The sequence below is a fragment of the Exophiala aquamarina genome, assembly GCF_000709125.1.
Source record: "Exophiala aquamarina CBS 119918 chromosome Unknown aczIA-supercont1.6, whole genome shotgun sequence".
In the NCBI taxonomy this organism is placed as follows: Eukaryota; Fungi; Ascomycota; class Eurotiomycetes; order Chaetothyriales; family Herpotrichiellaceae; genus Exophiala; species Exophiala aquamarina.
Window position 1 is genome coordinate 1915954 of NW_013550582.1, and position 20071 is coordinate 1936024.

The 20071-nt window shown below is 50.9% G+C and overlaps 7 protein-coding genes across 7 annotated transcripts; 6 read left to right on the forward strand and 1 right to left on the reverse strand.

Annotated features, from left to right (window-relative positions):
- Nucleotides 1–375: 375 nt before the first annotated feature.
- On the forward strand, nucleotides 376–1536 carry A1O9_08037 (alanine-glyoxylate transaminase/(R)-3-amino-2-methylpropionate-pyruvate transaminase; the record flags this gene model as incomplete). The annotated part of the gene is made up of 1 exon (XM_013403592.1): nucleotides 376–1536. One exon carries the CDS (start codon nucleotides 376–378, stop codon nucleotides 1534–1536), a length of 1161 nt encoding a protein of 386 aa, XP_013259046.1.
- Nucleotides 1537–2726: 1190 nt separating this feature from the next.
- Nucleotides 2727–4472, forward strand: A1O9_08038 (uncharacterized protein; the record flags this gene model as incomplete). Its single annotated transcript, XM_013403593.1, has 3 exons — nucleotides 2727–3196; nucleotides 3248–3847; nucleotides 3911–4472. 3 exons carry the CDS (start codon nucleotides 2727–2729, stop codon nucleotides 4470–4472), a joined length of 1632 nt encoding a protein of 543 aa, XP_013259047.1.
- Nucleotides 4473–6983: 2511 nt separating this feature from the next.
- A1O9_08039 (uncharacterized protein) lies at nucleotides 6984–8846 on the reverse strand (the record flags this gene model as incomplete). Its single annotated transcript, XM_013403594.1, has 5 exons — nucleotides 6984–7262; nucleotides 7339–7844; nucleotides 7911–8526; nucleotides 8587–8654; nucleotides 8726–8846. The coding sequence occupies 5 exons, from the start codon at nucleotides 8844–8846 to the stop codon at nucleotides 6984–6986; spliced, it is 1590 nt and encodes a 529-aa protein (XP_013259048.1).
- Nucleotides 8847–10643: 1797 nt separating this feature from the next.
- Nucleotides 10644–11447, forward strand: A1O9_08040 (uncharacterized protein; the record flags this gene model as incomplete). Its single annotated transcript, XM_013403595.1, has 1 exon — nucleotides 10644–11447. The coding sequence occupies one exon, from the start codon at nucleotides 10644–10646 to the stop codon at nucleotides 11445–11447; it is 804 nt and encodes a 267-aa protein (XP_013259049.1).
- A 751-nt stretch (nucleotides 11448–12198) lies between these two features.
- A1O9_08041 (uncharacterized protein) lies at nucleotides 12199–12411 on the forward strand (the record flags this gene model as incomplete). The annotated part of the gene is made up of 1 exon (XM_013403596.1): nucleotides 12199–12411. The coding sequence occupies one exon, from the start codon at nucleotides 12199–12201 to the stop codon at nucleotides 12409–12411; it is 213 nt and encodes a 70-aa protein (XP_013259050.1).
- Nucleotides 12412–14879: 2468 nt separating this feature from the next.
- Nucleotides 14880–15755, forward strand: A1O9_08042 (GTP-binding protein rhoA; the record flags this gene model as incomplete). Its single annotated transcript, XM_013403597.1, has 5 exons — nucleotides 14880–14947; nucleotides 15009–15036; nucleotides 15160–15345; nucleotides 15412–15546; nucleotides 15603–15755. 5 exons carry the CDS (start codon nucleotides 14880–14882, stop codon nucleotides 15753–15755), a joined length of 570 nt encoding a protein of 189 aa, XP_013259051.1.
- Nucleotides 15756–16797: 1042 nt separating this feature from the next.
- On the forward strand, nucleotides 16798–19941 carry A1O9_08043 (uncharacterized protein; the record flags this gene model as incomplete). Its single annotated transcript, XM_013403598.1, has 2 exons — nucleotides 16798–17108; nucleotides 17244–19941. The coding sequence occupies 2 exons, from the start codon at nucleotides 16798–16800 to the stop codon at nucleotides 19939–19941; spliced, it is 3009 nt and encodes a 1002-aa protein (XP_013259052.1).
- Nucleotides 19942–20071: the final 130 nt, after the last annotated feature.

A 20071-nucleotide genomic window follows, 5' to 3' on the forward strand; every position in this document is an offset into this window, starting at 1 on the left:
TCCACATCGACTCCTCGCACTTCCCGCCCGCATCGGCGTCTGTACCGGAATCCCACAGCCACTCACAATCCACCGACCATCGTCACCACCAACCGCCATACCTTTTGCACCTCCCCAATCCCCTCCCCCACAGTCGCAATCCTGGCTCCCAATCGCCCTCATTCAACTGCCTCAACTCGTCTGAGTTTGATCTCAAGACACCTGGACAGCTATCATCAATCCTCTTATCCTCCTATAAACACTCCTTATACCACTGAAAGGTCCTCATTGCCCTACGACGACGACCTTCCTTACACTCCCCCCCCACCTCCAACAACACTCGCGCTGTCTCCAAAGGTTCAAAAGCGCAGCCTTTCCACGTCGTCCTCTCCCAAGATGTCCACACAAGCAGAGCATGCCTCACTCCTGATTCCAGGACCCATCGAGATCAGTGACGAGGTCTCGCAATCAATGGCCCACTATGCCCAATCCCATGTCGGCCAACCGTTCGTCAATACCTTTGGTGAAACACTCACCCTTCTGAGAGATCTCTTTCAGACCAAGAATGCAAACTCCCAACCTTTCGTCCTCGCCGGAAGCGGTACATTGGGCTGGGATCTTGTGGCCGCCAATCTGATTGAGCCTGGTGAAGATGTCTTGGTTCTGCACACTGGCTACTTCGCCGATTCCTTCGCTGATGCCATTATTACCTATGGCGGAAAGCCTACTCAGCTAAAAGCTCCCATTGGCGACCGTCCACAAATACTTGAAATTGAAGCCGCCCTAAAAGAGAAGAAATATAAGGCTGTCACAGTCACCCACGTTGATACTTCGACCGGTGTTCTTTCTCAGATCAAACCCCTCGCCGAGCTGCTTCAACGGGTTTCGCCTGACACCCTGCTCGTTGTAGACGGTGTCTGCTCGATTGGTGGCGAAGAACTTGCCTTTGATGACTGGTCCGTAGATGTGGCATTGACTGCATCACAGAAGGCTATTGGATGCCCTCCAGGCTTGTCCATAACCATGGTGTCTGAGAAAGCCATTAATGTCTTCAAAGCCCGCAAATCTCCTCCGGGGTCCTACTATGCAAGCTTTAAGAATTGGTTACCTATCATGCAGAACTACGAGGCAAAGAAGCCTAGCTATTTCGCAACTCCCCCAACACAGCTGGTTCAAGCGCTCAACACCTCCCTCAAGCAAATCCTCGCGAGTCCCATATCAGAGCGCTTCGCCAAGCACCGCAAAATGAGCGAATACGTCAAGTCAGAAGTCGCAAAGCTCGGCCTGAAGCAATTGGCCACCGACCCAGCGAATGCTGCCAACACTATGACGGCAATTTATTTACCCGAGGGTCTCACTCCGCCCGAGATTCTCCCTAAACTCATGTCCCGAGGAGTCATCTTTGCAGGTGGCTTGCATAAGGAAATCGCGACCAAGTACATTCGTTTTGGACACATGGGTGTCAGTATAACGGATGAGTCAAGGGGCGAAGTTGACAAGGCCCTGAAGGCGCTCAAGGACGGTCTCGCAGAAGTACAAGATGCCAAGAAGCAGTAGGCCGCCTTCTGCTCTTTTGAGTTTAAAGCCATTCCGAGCTACAATCTGCAGAAAATCTGGGCAAAGCTCGGAGCGTCTAGAGCTGGGAATATGAGAGCTCAGGGAAATCAGGAGCCCAGCGTCGTTGAACATATACTACAGGAGGAGACTTGATGTGAGTTGCATGCATAGTGCGTGTGTACATACATGTACAGGCTGAGCACAGATTAGGATTAGAGAAAAACACATTGCCCGAGATGAGTGATAATGAATGAAATGTATGTCTTACCAGAGACTTGGTTTGCCGCAAGCATGTTAGCCTGAGCCAAATGTGCGAGAAACCTGCCGCTCTCTCAGCGAGAGGAGTTCACTCTTGTCATGTGATTTTGTGTTTGCCGCCGTGAGGATCATAGTAGCCCGTTGAGCAGGCACGCGACCGACACGCGACCTGCTCGACACGATAGGCTCGCGTGAGGCACAGCCTAACAAGTCTCTCGGCTCGTTCCCTGCTCCAAGGAGCTGAAAGGATTTTGTATGAGTTCTGAACATAAAAATATATTGGACTATTAAGATCAGATCCGTTCGTTCTCCTTGTTGAACGATAATAACATTCTCAACCGAGTCCACCAAAAGCTGAGCGAACGCCTCAAGTTCGCTTGATCTCACGGCGGATTTGGGGGCTGGTATCAGTGACCACGTTCACGAACAATCCACACACTCTCACAGATGTCCCATTGAATGTAATTCGATCCTTGACGATGCCTTTCCCGAAGATCTACTCTCTTCGATGCAATCATGGCCTTGAAGCAAGAACAGGTGGAAATCAAAGTTCAATAGCCTTGCTGAAATTGCTCGGTGCCCGTGAAACGCCTAGAACAAGGCTGAATGCACCAGGTGACGAGCTAATTATAGGGCTAGCTCCCTCGCTAGCCACCATGGGTGCCAGAGCCACCACTGCGGGCCGCCTTAATCAGAGCTTCGTGTTCCCCCACCGAGCGGCCGCTGACTTTGCGTCTCACCTGAAGAACACGGTGCTTGCCAGCACTCCTTGGCGTGGTTTCAGCTCAGGAGAAGCTTACTTCCGCTAACGACAAACCCTCCTTCATCTTCGTTTCTTCATTCTCGACGCGAAACTTGTTGAACAACTCGATATTTTCCATCATTCTTTCCAGCGACAATGGATTAGTAAAGGTCGCCATACTCGTTACACGATGGTAGAGACGGAATTCATCAGCACAATCGCCGGCATTGCTAGTGCTGGCACTAAGTTGTCCGTGACACTTTATACCTTCTCTGAAACAATCTCCACCGATCATCGATACATCAAAAGTATAGCTCAGGACGTCTCGCTCGCCTCGTCGCTTCTTTCGCAGCTTGACGAGGACTTAAAGGCAGATGACCAACCGAGCTTGTATTCCACTGCCGCTCTAGAGACCGCAAAAGAAGCCGTGAAGGAATGTGAGGATGTGTTCAATGAAATTCGGGCAGTCTTGGAGGACGCGGCAGAGCTTGCCTTGCAACGACCAACGAAAGGGAGATTGACTCTCTCGCCTCTAGAAAGATCAAAATGGGCTTTCGCTCAGCCCAGGATGGTCCTTTTGATGGCCAACCTTCAGAAGTTGAAGAGCACCCTTGTGTTAGTGCAAAATGCTTTGAACTATGCCGACAATATTGAGTCTGGGTAAGTTCTCTGCGCTGGATTCGTCGATCTCCCGTCTGACTGAACCAAAAGGAGTGAGACTCAAATCGATGAACGCCAGAAGTCACTGCTTGAGATTTTCGCTCGCGCCAACCAGGAAGCAACCAAAAGGTATGAGGCTGTGCGCAAAGCCGCCGAACGCTCTGATGGTGGCATTCAATCACTGACCGACGGGAGCACTGCTGCTGCTGCCAATTTATCGTCACTCATCAAGATTCCCACCCCAGGTGATCATGCCTCGGATAATACCGCTGAAGCAGAGTCCACAGTCCAGGAATGTCTTGATCGTATTGAGAATGCGCTAGACAGGATCGCTCAAAGCAATCCGACCGCCATCTCAGACTCGAGCACAGTCGCAGTGATGATCGAACTCGAGAAAGAGTTGAATCGATCTCAACCCAACCTACAGCAACGTTCCAAACCCAGAGTCACCTTATCAATAGTCCAAAAACAGGGACCGAAGGCTAAACTTCAGGAAGCAGCTGCAATTGCCCGACGCAACAGTGTTGGTAGGTCGACACAAGGGTTGGGCAGAAGTAATAGTAGGAGGACTCAGGCGATGAACTCGACATGGTACTCAACAGCTTGGAACTCTCTTCCATCCTTCCAAGATACAATATCCTTCCTGCAAGAGTAAGAACACCCTCGAACTAATATTTCCATCTTAATTAGAATGCTGACTAAAAATGATCGCAGAGCTCGAAATGACACCAGTTCCTACTTCGGTGTCGAAGCTGTCACCGAGGATGTTCAATCAGTGTACGAACCATACAAACGCGAAATCTACAGCAATGACAACGGCAACTATGAATTGCCGAGGTTCAACGCCCCCGTCACACACAACACTTCGCCTGATTCACCCACCGTCGACTACTTCGGCCAGGCTTCTTCGTCGCAAGGCCAGTCAGATTTGGTTCCAGAACCGTACGCACCACCTAGAGCGCGCCTAGCTTCTCGATCTCGGAGTCCACCATATGAAGGCAAGGGCAAGCAACGTGCGGGCGGGCCAAAATTGGAAGCCGAGGTCAAAGCGACAGAAGATCAAGGACTGCTCGCGGACGGCGATGATTCCAAGGCCGGGTCTGACACCGAGAAGAAGTGGAATCAAGACGAAGACCAGCGACTGAAAACAATCCTTGACTCAAGCATCAATGCTGCAATTACTGAAGGTGAAAAGGCAGAGCCCCTTACTGACTCCAAGGGTAAAGGTAAAGCGTCTGGAAGCGATTCATCCGACAAGGATTGGACTACCGTCTAGTTTTGCTTTTTGTGCTTTCTTCCCGGAATCTATTATTTTTCTTTCAACCGGGTGGCAGGGAGTGTGGCTCGGGGTGCTCCAATATAACATCTCCTAGCAGAAACGAACCTCATGGAGATAAATATGTATGTATCTATATATATTTATGTTGTATATACCTTCACCTGGTTCGAGACTTCAGGCTTTGTTTCAGTTGCATATCTAAAAGGTTTCACTGACGGAATCAAAGGCTTACCACAGCCAACGACTGTTCTGGCCCCTTTTGGGGGAAAAGTGGTGATTCCCTAACAGAGTTTCCCGACAGCAAAGAGTCGAACACAAGCAGAATTTCCCGCCAACAGCCTCAAAATCCAGCTAATTTTGGTGTCTCGGCATGACTTCCACTTCACGATTATCTACATAGCTCAACGCAGCTGTGGGTCTCGGACTGAATGCGGACAGTCATCCTAACCAGCTAAGTCAATCGAGTTGCTGACATGCAAGCTAACATCTTGCTCTCATTAGTAAGAATGTGCTGCGACAGTGAAGTGGACTTCAAGGTGCGGAGGTGAAGCTGCATACTGGTGGCACTGAGACGCCTTACGGCCAGTTGCTACCTCAGGTCAGGGTCCAGGTCTAGTCAATGACAAGTTACAATCCGAGATAAGCGACCTAGCTTCGTCTAAACACCATTCTGTTACCACCCCAATTCCCAGCCTCGGGTGCTGGATGCTGGATGCTGTGCAATCACCCATATCTCAGCATAGATATAACCCAAATTATGGATATTGGCATGATTCACACCTTTTCCCTCGCAACGGCTATGTTGGGGGCCCCCACACCGCATTGACCAAACGTCTTCATCACAACATACAATCAGCGCCAGATGCAGCGCGAAACTCAGGACGGGCAGTCCTAAACAACCTTCGCGAGCCTGGGATCGAGCTCTCTGCAATATCGCTCAACCACTCGAGGGCGTCACTTGTCATCTGCCCTGCGAAGACGATTGCTTTTACGTTTACTCGTGGTTCCGATTGTCCTAGGGTATTTCTTCGGTTTGGTGCAAAGTACTGCTCCACGAGACTTTCTAGTGCGTGGCGGACGCGTTCTGCGTCTTCCATTCTGATGTTAGGGCGCGGGGACCTGCTGTGGTGGCATGGATATCTTGGGAAGTATGGGTGTTGCTGGATGGGATACACCATAGGCCTTGAAGGGACAGGTGGGTTCGCAAGAAGGAAACAGGAAGCAAGGGACAATTCTTCGTACCTGTCGCAACTCGACTGACCGCCATCCATAGACATGTGCACGGCCCAGCTTGTCAACAACCCCAACCATAACGTCGAGATGGCGGATCTGATAGTCAAGAACAACCACGAATTTCGGATGGAGAGGTTGAGGTTTCTCCCTTGAACCCTCGACAAAGCCCCTTCTTGCGGCACATCCGCCCGTGTGTGTGTGCTCGCCAGCGCCGAGAACGATCCTCTGATCGGTGCCCCTGCTGTTTGAGGGCGGCGGCCGAACACTATTCCCCCAGATTCATGGACCCGTTCTACAGCATTCGTGACTGCCGCTTTCGAACTTGAATTGAGGTGTTCTGGAATAACGACGACCGCTTCGATCTTCGCTTCGGTCTTGTGTCTGGGATCACTTTTGATTTCGATCACAACCTTTACAAACCAGAGCAATTCGAGGAAGACTGAATGGAAAAGGTTTTGTGCGTCTTGTTGAGGCAGCTCGGTCGCAAAAGACGGTGATGGAGGTGGTGCCTGAATGCTTTGTCCGATTGGATGCATTCGCACTCTCTTATTCCTATTAGCAGTGTCAAAAGCTAAGCATTTATTCGCGGGGGAAAGAACATCGACAGAACCGCGGTGTGATTCTTAGCAGCAGCAGCAGCAGCAGCAGCAGCAGCAAGGGAAAACCGCTTGATTACGGCCGCCGTTGAACATTGGAACATACCTGTGCATCGGGGTAAAGCGTGGTGGCTCGGTACCGAAGGCTATGAGGAACGAGAGTAGCCAGGCGAGCAATAAAAGAAGTGACATTCTCTTTGGCGGTGAGGACAGATCGGAAGGGTGGGGGGCAGGTTGTGTGATTAGTGACTCAGGGGGTTCGATGATGGGAGCACACGGCAGATCTAAATTCTAGAGTGGAACAATGACGACATGATAGTTATGATGTTACGATGTTATGGCCGGGAAGCGAAACGCTGAGGATAGGTCGATGTTAACGCATGGTCGTCTCAGTGCAGAAAGGGGGAGGCCCTCTGGTGGCACAATTCACGCCAGCACAGCCTTGAGATCACACTGCCTGCGAAAACTTGAGGGTCGAACTTAACTCGCTAGTTGTACTTAACGTGCTGGTCACCTCAATCGGAGTATCAGCAGGCAGTGGTCATCCGCCATTCGGCGGGGAGTTGAAATAAGTTATTCATTTGAGAGCCTAGCAATGACTTTGCCATCAGTTCGAGCTGGGATAGCACCAAGCGCCCTGAATGAAGCATCGCTAAACCCTCAGGTCGTGGACCATCAGCTAGCTTTGTGTCAATTCCTTCGATCGCTCTTCGACTTCCTCGGCGTGGGTGGAGGTAACCTCCTTGAGCTTGTGTTCCTCACCCTTCATGAAGACATCATTTGCGGCGTCCTGGCGCAGAACGCACTCATATTTGCGGAAATTGCGAACTGAGACACGGTTCACGAACATTTCGTCCAACTCTTCAAGCGATCGACCCTTCATTTCGGGCATGAAGAAGTAGAAGAATATGACACAGGCAAAGTTGGATCCGAACCATACGTAGCCATACTTGGCGCCCTGCGAATTGTAAAAGCGTTAGCGGTCCGATCTTTGTGATATCATTGTCAAATATTACTAATAGGGAGCCACGTACCAATCCAAGTTCTGCGGGGTTGATGAAGTAGGGAGAGCAGAAGCTCACAAGCCATGCAAGAAGATAGCCAATTGCAGTGGCACTGCCAACAGTCCATGCTCTCAGTCTAGTACTCACAACTTCCGTAGCAACGGGGTAGCTGGCTGCGCCCACACAGCCATTATAGAAGAACTTGAAAAGAGCGATAAAGGCGGTCAGGAGGTTCGCTCTCATGGCGAGATTGTTACTGGTGCTCGCCGCAATTGCTGGAGCCAATTGGCAGATACCACAAGCAACGGCCCCGATAATGAGGATCGCACGACGGCCGACCAGATGGCGAATTGCATACATCCCCACATTGACACCGATAAACCCAACACACGATGTCATAATCGTATACTCGAAGGCTTTAGTCACACCACCCTGTTGTAGGAAATATGTTTGATAAGCGATCAAAAACCAGATTCCAGAAGCACTCTGACAGCCGATCATGCCGTAACAAAGAAGAGTTCGACGTAGGTCCGTGCCTTATCGTAAAAGTTAGTGTTATGTGTTATGCTGCGGCGCATCATAGATCAGAGAAGCTTCCATACCTCTGAACATGTCAACCCAGCCCACGCTCTTGGCGTTTTTCTTCTCCTCCTCCATACCTCGAATCATCTCAGCCCATTCGAATTCTAGTTCATCCTGGGTGAGAGCCGAGCCACGAAGCTGGATCAAAGCCCTTTTCGCCTCGGCTTCTTTTCCTCTGTGAAGTAGAAATCGAGGACTCTCCGGCACGAAAAACAACCCGACTGAGAGGATAGCAGGCACAATGTAGAGGCAGCCCAGAGGAATCTGATATGAGGACTTATCGAGACGCCTTTTTGTGAAGTTGTTGACCGTTCCGCCTAAGATGGAGCCGATGTTGACCCAGTAAGCAAACAGAGCGACGAGAACACCTCGAAGATGGGCAGGGGATGCCTCGGAAGTGTAGACGTTGGAGAATGTCACGAGGAACCCGTTGGCGACACCGAGTAGTAGGCGGCCTAAATAGACAGCACCCCAGTTGGTGGTCGCAATCAAAATTGCGGCAGCGATGCCATTCAAGGCACAAGCTAGCCATATAGCATGCTTTCTCCCAAAATATGAAGCGAAAAATCCGGCGAGCAGCGAGGAGATGAAAGAACCAAGAGTCAACAGCGAGCTGATCAATTGTTGGAATGTAGGCTAAGATGAGACAATGGATTAGCCGACAACCCTCGCTCGCAACCGTTGCAGTCCACGTACATCAATTCCATACCCTACAGGGCTGTTTGGACTTGGGTACCCAAACACTTTCAGGAAGCCAGGCATTGCTAATGGTCATCGTCAGCTAAAACGCACCACACGTACAGCCGTGCACAAATGCCATTGTTGAGAGAAATACCTTGCATACCGCCAACAGCAGCAGTATCAAATCCATACTGCATGTTGGCAATGGAGACAATGCAACAGATGAAGAGGCATTTTCGATTTGCCCATAAGCTAGACTCTTTGACGTCTAACATCTTGGATTTCTGATGGCAAGGGAGGAGCAAGGATCGAAGTTAGCTTTCTGCAGATCTGATCTAGATTTTGCTCCTTTTAAGAGATGGAGGATAGGCCAACCCTCACGGAGGTCATAGGCTTTATGTTGTTGACCGTCTGAAGCGAAAACCACATGGATGGAGAGTCCCACACGATTATGGGGCCCCGGCATATGCTGGGGGATGTATTTTTCCAGCCTCGGTCGCTTGATACACAAAACCACATTGTCTTCAATTATGGGATCCGCTCTTGGTATCTTCTTTAACCGTGTCTGGAAAATGGAAGGGAGGCAATGGATGATACCAAGAGTTTTCTCCAACTTTGGATAAGGACGGGCCAAAGTCGGCAATAGCAGAATTGGTCTGGCCGGCCCATTATCGACATGGGCTTCGTCTCGAGATCTCTGCGGGGAATCACCATCTTTGACCGACGGTCCGGTGGGATAGCCTTTGGCCAAGCCAGATTCCTTGGTATGCGGAGACTCTAGAAATGCCGAAAAGCGGTGGGTTAAACGAAGGTGACGTGATCACTGTGTGGGATTCAGGTTGATCTTGGCTTGGTGGACCGAAAAGTAGGGACTGTTTATAGCGAGGCGATGCCAGGAACCACCCGACAGGGCGGTTTCGTGGGAGTCTGAGTGGTTATTGCCGCGCCCTGCGATCTTAGGCGACTGCCAGTACTAGCAAGGGCGAACATATTGCGGCTTTCATGCTTAATTGTCGGCTTCAGACATAGATAGGGGATGGTTGTGAGCGACAAGCTTTGATGAAGCTTATGAGCAGCAACTATGAAGGAGTCGCAAGGCTGAGGACGGGGAGAATCGAGCCATATGGAGCCGTGGCCCAGGTTAACCAATCGCGATGGTGTTGATGCCCCCTGAATGCATGGATTGGAAGTGCAGACAGCCGATCCGTTCGAAGGGCATGCGATTGCTGTATCCTTGCGTTATGCGTTGCATGCAAGAGAATGTGAACATGAAGTAAGTGGTGGAGGCTGTGGTGGTGATCCCGAGTATGCCAATGGGCTGACCAATCGAAGTGGGCCTCGGATCGAAAGACGAAGGTGGGGGCCACAATCCCACACTTTCTCCCTCTGGGTGCCTCTTCTTCCATCCCTTCATCTTCATCAACACTTCCAAGTTCCGTGAAGATAATAGAGCAGACGAATACTCATTTCTCATCCAGCATTCCTACCCTATCGTCACCAACCTGCGTTTGCTCCTAGGAGTGTCTGGTCACATCTTCTGTGCAGATTCGACTACAAGGGAAGCTGGGGAAGCTTGGAGACACATTGTTGACTTCATGAATTTATGATCGTGCTGCCTTGAGCTCTGTCCAGCCGGGCAGCCGTCGATCCTCGGAACGGATCACCTGAGAGAAGGACGCCTCGTCCATGTCCAGACCCCGCTCAGTCTGCTTTACTCGTCATTGCATCTACCACGTCGCCTCGACAAATCATACCCCCTTTGTGTTCTAAGCCACGGCCCGATCCGCCTCTGCGTCCTGCAGGGAGCATTTCCGAACCTGTTGGCCATTAACAGCTTCAAGATCTCCGGTCGCATCCTACTTCATTGCTTACAGCGCACTTTCTAGTGATAGCTTGACGGATCTCCCGCGGTCTTGGTGAGTTGGTGAATTGAGTTGATTTCTTTGTGGTGGAATTCCGGGGTCTCTTCGATTCCCACTGTTCATGGACTTCTCTCACCTTTCTTTTTGTTTCTGGTAACTTGCAAACGCATTCCAACTGTTCCTACTTCCACCCAGATTACCTTTTCTACCATGTCTCCTCTCCCTACCCTTATCTATACTCACGGAGGCTGGCACGGGCCAGAATATTGGAACCCTGTTATCTCCATCCTGACAGGCAGAGGCTTCAGATCTATCGCACCGCACTTGCTATTCGGTGGCACTGACGAGCCCATCACGTCTTTAGTGCCCGTGATCGAGCAGGTCAAAGAGATCGTAGCTGATGAGACCAACAAGGGCAATGATGTTGTGATCATCAACCATTCTTTTGGCTCCTTTGCTGGCTGCAGTGCAATCAGAGGCTTCACTGCAACAGACTCATCTCATCTTTCAGGCCTAAACTCCGGCAAAGTCTTGGGCGTGCTGACGGTCGCCGGGTTCTTTCCTGAGACGGAGCTTTCGTTCAATGACATGGTTGCTGCACTTCAAAGCCCTTCAGCTGCAACTGATCCTGGTGCCGTCGCCCAGCTTCCATTTAGTCCCACCGAAGAAGGCTGGCTTGAGTTTACAGGCGACGCCATTCAAGCATTCTACAACGACCTCCCGCACGACGAAGCCCAAAAGTGGGCCACCAACCTCGAGAAGTTCTCTCGCTTCGTCTTTGGCACCTGCGAGAAAGTCTATGCAGGCTGGAAGGATGTGCCAGTCTGGTACCTGTTGTGCAAAGCTGATGCCATGATGACACTACCACAGCAAGGTGCACATGTCAAGAAGGCGCGTGATGGGGGTGCGAATGTCACGACTCGAGAAATTGATGCCGGACACAGTCCAATGTTGAGTAAACCGGACGAGGTCGCTCAGTTCATTCAGGATGCAGTGGCTTCTTTCGTCAAATAATCATTCGAGAATGCGAAAGCATGCAAAGGGGTATCATTGAGCGGACCATCGTCGAGATCCCAATTTGTATTGATGGCATTTACGCTGTAGCAGTAAATTCCAACAGCAGTGCTTTACATGACTCGAGTCTGAAAGAGTGAATATGTGATTGAAATGGCCGTACAAGTAATATGGAATTTGACTTGCCCCAAATGGAAAACCCTACTCGTTGGAGTTGTGGCTATCAGCCCTCCGGCTGTTGACTCGCATTGGTTGTGGTAAGGACTGACTGACTGACCAGTGACCACCTTGGGGCTTGGAGCTTCGGCCGGCATCTGATCTTTGCCGACCCAGCACCAGTTTATGTGTATCTGTCACTGAACCGACGACAAAATACCTGTCTGTCTAGGCATGTGGCTCAGGCGTATATACCGTACAGCGGACACGGTAGGATACTCGGAATCTACCAGCAAGACCTGCATAGGCCAGTATTGCAACCCACTACTGTTCATATGTGGGGGCACAGTACAGATCCAACATGACCTGTGATCATATCCCCCATCAACGCCGTTATCACACTGACAAGAGAGCGACAGTAAGCAACTGTACACAGCGCAATGGCATCCATCAAGCCCCGCCCTAGAACCTCGCCGCCGTCTGAACGCATATCAATCACGCCGGCAGACGTTTACGGGCCGCGAGCCAGTTGGGTGAGTACACACTGGTTGATCGAGGGACTTGGCACGCGATCGAGGAGGATGTTAGACGGAGGATGACCGTATTTGTGAGTTCTGCCAGGATCGTGGAAGAGCAGTTCTTTGCCCAACCAAGCTTGAAGAAAGACACCTTCAACGCAGCTGAGGATGGTCCATTGATGAATCCTGCTCATGGACTTGTGGGGACTCTGGCAGAGAATCGACGGGAGGCGGACGCCTTCCTCGAATGGTTGCAATCTGATGAGGGAGGCCAGAAGATCATCCGATAATTTGCGGTCAATGGGACTGTCTTGTATTCTTGTGTGGTTGGCGGCATTGAGCCAGGGCGTCAAGCTCAGCTCTACGCCAGATTATAATCGAGGCTGAAAAGGGGCTCTAGGGGCCGTCTGCTTGGTCGTATCCACGAAAGTACCAATGTCGCCCGTTCTTCCGCTAGCTTGTGGAGTGGTTCATGCAGACGAGACAGGGGGTTACAACTCTGACTCCAGCCCTTCTCGTATGTTGGGAAGTGTTCGCTGTTGGATCAGCTTCAATGTGCTCGGTTGATGATGTATACCCAGTCCCTTGTACATTAGCATCTGATCAAGAATGGGTCCGAGGGGCAAAGCTCGACGCACATGTGAGCAGGCAAGTGGCATGGTATTGATAGATCGTCACCCATGCCACGCATATACACGACAGTGGTATGCGAGTATAGCGGGTGAAGGAACAAGGTGGGGAATAGATCTCAAGATAAACTCACAACGGGGTATTGTAGGCCACATGTCCCCTCTGAGTGCTTCTTTAACTAGTGTTCTACTGACTCGGAAGATTAAGCTCCGGATAAGCCATACGTACATACCTAGGGCACCTAGCGGGCTAAGTCGTGCTAAGTGTAAGCGGTGTGAGCTAGAGGCCAACTCAGAGACTTTGCGGGATCAACGCTGAGCCGTTTCAAAAACCTATGATCCCTCCTGTCCTGGCAGGTATATGCGCTTGGCATACTTAAGAATTGGACTAAATGACAGGTCCGCAGGAAGCCAGGCAAATACAGGCCATGAGGATGACTGGGCGCAGACATTCGGATAGACTGGGGCGTGGAAAGCAAACCGAGAAGGCACTTATCACACCAGTCAGAGCTGGGCCACGGCGTGGGGATTTCTGTAACTCTTGAAGTATTCGCGCCTGACCGCTGGCCCTCCGTAATAATGATGAGCGAGTCCGACTCGCGGGCGTGTGGTGTGGCCACTGGAACGAGGGGCGGGAGACATTGACCCGGCGAGTGAACACGATTGAATCTATGGGAGAATAATGATGGCACATGTTTCACCAAGACCCGGCCAAACCACGCACGGCCTTGGTCTGTTAAAAGGCACCTATGGGCCCACCTGAGTTGATAGCTGCTTAAGAGCAAAGATAAAGTGGAAAATGAAAGAGACAGACGTGGATGGCGAGTTGAAGTACACTGTATGCAGCAAGGCTAATAAGGCAGGGCCGATGCATCAAGTGGCGCTCAAGCTAAAATATGGGGTACTAATTCACTTTCTACCCAGGTTAGTTGCTAGGAAGTACGACTGTTGTCATCATGGTGGATGATAAGAGGGCAAAAAGGTGAATCAGCTTCGGACGCGGTGAAGACTCAAGACAATCAAGTTCCCTTGGAGCAGTAAGGCCTATGACCAAGACGAGAGGTGGGTTTCGTCATACTCCGTACCTTTCCTGGCAGGAGTCTACCGAGCACTAGTACGGAGTACTTGGCTCTGCCAGGATTTCCGTTTGCCGGTGAGGTGTGGCTCTGCCTGGGGTGCCAGAAGCGGGCCTACATATACGGAGGACTGTACGTTGTGACTCGTGCGTCGTGGACTCGTGGCTTGTGACTCGTGAGTGGTGCCTAGATACGGAGTAGGCTACCTGGTCACCGATAGCGTGCGTTGCTTGGGCTGACTTGTTTCGTATCTTCGCCTGGAAATGCTGCCGTCCTTAACAATAATAACAAACAATCCCTCTCCGCACCTTCTAGCATTTGGCTGCCAGCCAGGGTCCCTATCATGTTCCCGTACTCGTAGGCTTCGACCTCCCGCAATGCACCAATGCCAGGCATCATGCTGTGCCTAAGGGAGACAGCCAGGCCAGCTACGCTTAACTAAACCAAGTGCCCGAGAGCCCCAGCCCCCATTAAACCTACCTAGACAGATACCCCCGTCCTTGTCATGACCCTGCCCTTCCATGGCCTACCCTTTTACTCCTTTGGCCTGGAGGAGTTTGTGCCTACGACGACTCACTCACGCCCCCTCAATCCCCATTCACCACTTGGACCGACCCTGACGCCTTCTCAACCCTTTCCAAGTGCGCTTCACGGTTCATTTTCTCATTCATCCCAATTCAATTGTCAACGTCTTTGGCTCTCATAGTAAAATTATTCGTCATAGCCCTCTCCTCGTAATTGCACTCTTGTGTGCGAGGCAATCCTTCGAACCACTCACCGCAGCACAGGCACACGCCAGCCAGGCCCTGTGGCAGTGTTTTAGCCATATCCATACTAGTTTACCCCGAAAAGGTGCTTCCTGACATTTGTCTTTCAACCTCTCCTCATAACTTACCATCTCTCCATCCTGCACCTACTTCTATTCATCGCCTGCGCCGACTCACACTCCCTGCAGAGCCCTCAACTATCCTCAACATCACCTCGTTGCCTTCATCCGCTATCCTTTGCCCTTCCTCCTAGTGTCTCCCTCTAACTATCTCCGCTACAGCCGCCATGGCTGAGATCCGTCGCAAGCTCGTCATCGTTGGTGATGGTGCCTGCGGAAAGACCTGTTTGTTGATGTAAGTCCATCCAATCCTCAAAGCCCCTATGGGATCCCTCTTTGCTGACCATCTTGAACAGCGTCTTCTCCAAGGGAACATTCCCTGAGGTACGCAACTCCCATCCTACGCCTATCATCCCACTCTTTCAGCCCTGTTGATGTCTCCCGACGGCCACGATAACACGAAGTACATCCTTGTGTACCCTGACTGACATGAATCTCGAACAATAGGTCTATGTCCCAACTGTCTTTGAGAACTATGTTGCCGATGTCGAAGTGGATGGAAAACATGTTGAACTAGCTCTATGGGATACCGCAGGCCAGGAAGATTACGATCGTCTTCGACCTCTCTCTTACCCGGATTCTCATGTCATCCTGATCTGCTTTGCAATCGACTCTCCTGATTCCCTCGACAACGTTCAAGAGAAGGCAAGAACCCTTCCCACTCGAATGGCCTCTAATCTGACCGTCTAATCTCAACAGTGGATTTCCGAAGTCCTACATTTCTGCCAAGGTCTTCCAATCATCCTCGTAGGATGCAAGAATGATCTACGATATGACCCTAAAACCACTGAAGAGCTGGCCAAGACTTCCCAGAAACCAGTCACCGCCGAACAGGTGTGTCCATGTCCCTAGAAACCACAAAGACGCAAAGCTGACACAGTCATTTCTAGGGCGAGGAAGTCCGCAAGAAGATCGGTGCCTACAAATACCTCGAATGCTCGGCCAAGACCAACCAGGGAGTTCGCGAAGTCTTCGAAAGCGCCACCCGTGCTGCCCTATTGACCCGAAAGAGCGGTAAAAGCAAGAAGTGCTTGATCTTGTGAAAGACCCCTGTCTCTCGGTAGCATACACACATGGACCTGCCCACCCTCCCAAACATATATCAGGATATCGCCAACACAGGGTGCAGATCCCAGTCAAGGCCTTCAGTTTTCCTCGTTGCTTCGACTGGCAGTGGTCCGGTTTGGTGGCTTGATCGTGGTGCTTTTCCTGCACTGATACATTAGTTTTCTCTTTATTGAGTGAAGGACGGAGTGAGGGTTGAGGCAATACAAGATTTTGCAAAGGGACTATGAATGGGCAAACTCGGACGGCACTTCTAGCATCATGGCTACCAGAGTCGTGACTAGTCGAGTCTTCGAGATAGGAAATCCATTCACGGCGTTTGTCCTCTTCAGGCCGTTTTCAAATGAGCATTAATTTAACCTCCCTCTCCTTGTCTTGCACCCGAGTTACCACTCAACACTCTACAAAGACCTCTACGAATATATCCTGGGGTTCGCATATGTCCGTTGGTCAGATTCTGCCCGCCCGTGATTGTCCATACACCTGATTGCTCTCCTGACTCCTCGTACCTATTCCCTATGGCCCGAGCAAGTTTTGGGCTGTCTGAATTTATCATCATTTGGTACCTACTAGACCAGACTCTATTTGACTACCAATACCAGTTCCGCAATTATTCCATTCAGTCGCATGGTGCAGTATGCGAGTTTGTCCTTATCTCCTACATGGAGGGACGGTGTAGAAATATGGCACGTGCTCCCATCGCTTCTCAGCCACTGCCAAGATCTCTCTCTCCCTCCCTCTCTCGCTCACGTGCAATGGACACCAGTGACGTGACCGTCCTCCGAGGAAGCTACTCGCACAACGGAGACTGTGATCAGTGTAGCTGCGCCGCACAGGATGTCGGACACTCACCACATCTGTCAAGCTAGCCCCAACCTGACACTATCTGATTGTGATAGAGCTAGTCGTCTGATGAGTATGTACTGTTTACATCCTCAGGGTCTTGGGAAACTTCAGCAACTTTCATGATGCCGATACTCACTGCTGGAGCAGGACCATTCCACCCGCTGGCACCTGACCATGTCTGCCTCCTCGTCCATCAATGGGCTGCGTGTCGTTCCTGCTCGATTGTCCTATTTAGCCATATATAATCCGTCACTTGGTCCAACGGATGAAACTGTCAGTGACCAGATTGTCTTTTACTACTCGCAGCGACATGAAGCCGAGCTAGAGCGACGCCGCTGTGAGAAGCATGACGCAAAGAACGAAGCCAATGATGCTTCTGTACAAAAAGTCAGGCAAGATTCCGATGCCGCAACTGAGAATGATCCTGAGCAGAATGAGCGACTTCGTCAAGTTGGTCTGGCGCAGGGAATGATGGACTTCGTAAAGTAGGTAGGCAGCCTTCGTTACTCAGAGCCCTTGTTCAGCTCTCCTGGAGATAAGACTATTCTACCTCCTAAGTCTTCCCAGGAAGACAGGCGCCACGGTTTCAATCGACGTACTAATTCTCCCTTGACATCTAGAAATTTCTCAAATGGCGTGCCCCTCGAATCAATCGAATCAGAGAAATCTCGCGTTGTTCTGAAAGAACTCGAACCACAATGGTGGATTCTTGCCTCAATCGAGCTCACCCAACTACCAGCGACCACCACTGCCAATCCTTCTACCATGCAACGAGCCGCAGGCTCGGGCAAAGATCGAGGAGAAGGACATAAGACACCCACGACTGATGTAGTCGAATACTCCTCTCGTGAGGTCGCTCCTGCACAGCTGCTTCTAAGACAAATGATCCAAGCTAATCGGCTATTCTTGCTTCATCATGCGTCGAGTTTGACTGAGCTGTGGAAAAGGCATGCGGGTAATCGACACCTCTTCTGCAATCTGCTCGATCGATATTGGACCCGGTTCATATGGAACTGGGATGTCCTGCTGCATGGCAATCCTGCCGTTGAGCTCTTTGATGGCATCAAACTTGCTGGAGGTGGCGAGCTTGGTGTCGGAGTTGGTGAAGAAGGGTGGGGAAGCGGTGAGCGAGAAGTGCTTGAAGGGTTTGCAAATAGGACCGATGGACTTCTCGACCTCGTCGTGGGCCGTTATGGTGATGCGCCATTGCCAGGAACGCCGACAGAAAGTCCACCAAGAAAACCGCTTCCCTGGTTGGGGAATGCCGAAAGCTCGGGCAATCAAGATGGGGTGATCTTCTCTGGCATCGGAGGCATTTCTCGTAGATCGCTTGCTACCATTTCGCAATGGATGGAGTCTATTTTCGCTTATGGCGAGAGTGCTTATGGGGTTGGCGAAAATCCAGCTTCTCGGCCGAGGGAAGGAAAGAAGACAAGAAGAAGTCGTGCCAAAGGAGCGCAATACGTACCTAGCCGAGACTCAGAACGGAAAAAACGATCACAGCATCAGCAACGCAGGTCACCGCATGGTCCAGCGGCAGAGCTACGCCAAAAAGCGATTGAAAACAATCTCAATTCACCCAGGATTCCCGCGCCGCTTGTGAACGTTGTAGAGAGATCCTTGGACGAAGCAGTTGCCAAAGCAACTGGCGGATCTACAAGCAAAAGCCCTGAGCAAGAAGAGACTCACCGTGGCAATAAGCAGACAGCGGATATCCAGGAAGATGGTACTCTCTTTGGGGCAGAGAAGATGATGAAGTATCTGAGCCTTGGATATGGTTCCACCTGGACGTTGAATCCTAAAGGTTTCAATTCAAGCCCTTCACTTGACGAGCCGAGCCATGCACCAGCGCCACAAGGAGGGCACGACAGTCCAGTCGTACAAACACACCCTGTGGAGGACCTTCAACAAGTAGACCCTACCCCAGAAGTAAGTGACGAAGATGAAACGCCATTTGTACAGCGGCTTGAGCAATCTATCGGTAGATTCTTGATTGGTTTGTCTGGCGACCTAGAAAACACGGAATTCGAGGAAGACGAATTAGACATCTCTAAACCTGATGGAATCGTGCGGCCAAAAGCAGATTCATCTGTACCCTTACCACCAGCATCCAGGACGACAAATCGTATCTTTCTTCGCACACTGACAGTTGAGATGTCTTCATCGCGCTTCAGTCAGCTTGCGGCGTCGTCACGTCCTCTTTCTAGGAATGCACCCTCCAGTTTTAAGGACTCTGAGTATTCTGCTCGAGGCGAGGGCAAGACGAGTGCATCTGCTTCCATTGATGGCAGCCACCCTAATGTTAGCCATGAAAGGGTTCAGGTTGCAGTATATATTCATCAACCTTTCATGTTCGTTTTTCTCTTTCAATTGCGCACACCTAACCTGTCCATGCCGGGCTTTTACCGGTCAATTCATCACACTCTCGGACCCCTGCAGAAAAGTCTTCTTCGAAGCACGGATCCGAGCATATGGCAGGAGCGAATGCAAGAAGCAATGGGATCTGCACCGGGTGCAGATCCTGCGGGTGCTGAAGATCAGCGATCCAGGCTGTTGACACAGTCTCCTCTGGAGATATACGATTTTGTCTATGACCCAGTCAAATTGACAATTCGAACCTCAATCCCCAATATTCCTGTACTAGGAAGCCTTGCAGCAGAAGGATTACAGCGGTATCACCAATCAGATAGGCCCATTACCGTCTCAGGCTCGTGGTATACGCTTGGAATTCCCCTCGGGACGTTTTCAGTGTCGGGAAGCTCTTCTCCCACCAACCGCGCTGGATTGGTCAAGCGGGATTGGACACGTGTCGACGCTCTCAATACGTATACACACGTACTGAACATCTGGGCGGCAACTCGTGCTCGTGGCCCGGCATTTAGCGAATCCCAAGCTGAGCGAGAGGAGATAGAGAGGAGCGTCAAAACTTCGAGAGGATGGTGGGTGCTATGGATGCGCATTGGCGCTAGGAAAGAGTCACCGGATGAAAACAATGATGCCAGCTCTGCAAAGGCTTCCCAGGAGGTGATCTCGGCCAAGTCCAAGGTTCGAGAAGCAAAAGAAGCATTTTTGGTCAGGAGATCTCCGCAAGACCGCACTTCGGCTGCGAGAGATGCATCCGGAACCAGAGGGGAGCCAAGGAGCATCAGTTCGTCTGGAAGATGGCTCCTTCGAGACCATCCACGTAGCCGTGACGCGAGTGGCTCTGGAGGGGGCCTTTCAGCGTCCTCAGCAACAACAAATGCAAGAGCAGTGGGCGAAGGGGTTGGTGTGGATGCAAGGAAATGGATTGAAAGACTGATTCGGTTAAGTATGTGAGAGAAACCTGCTTGAGTACTGCAATAGAGATTGTAGGTGGGTGGGCCGCAGCAACTGCGATAGTGTTGGTGTGCGCATGCAGAAGAAATGCAAGTATCAACCAACAATTCAATGCCTTAGCGTTGGTTGA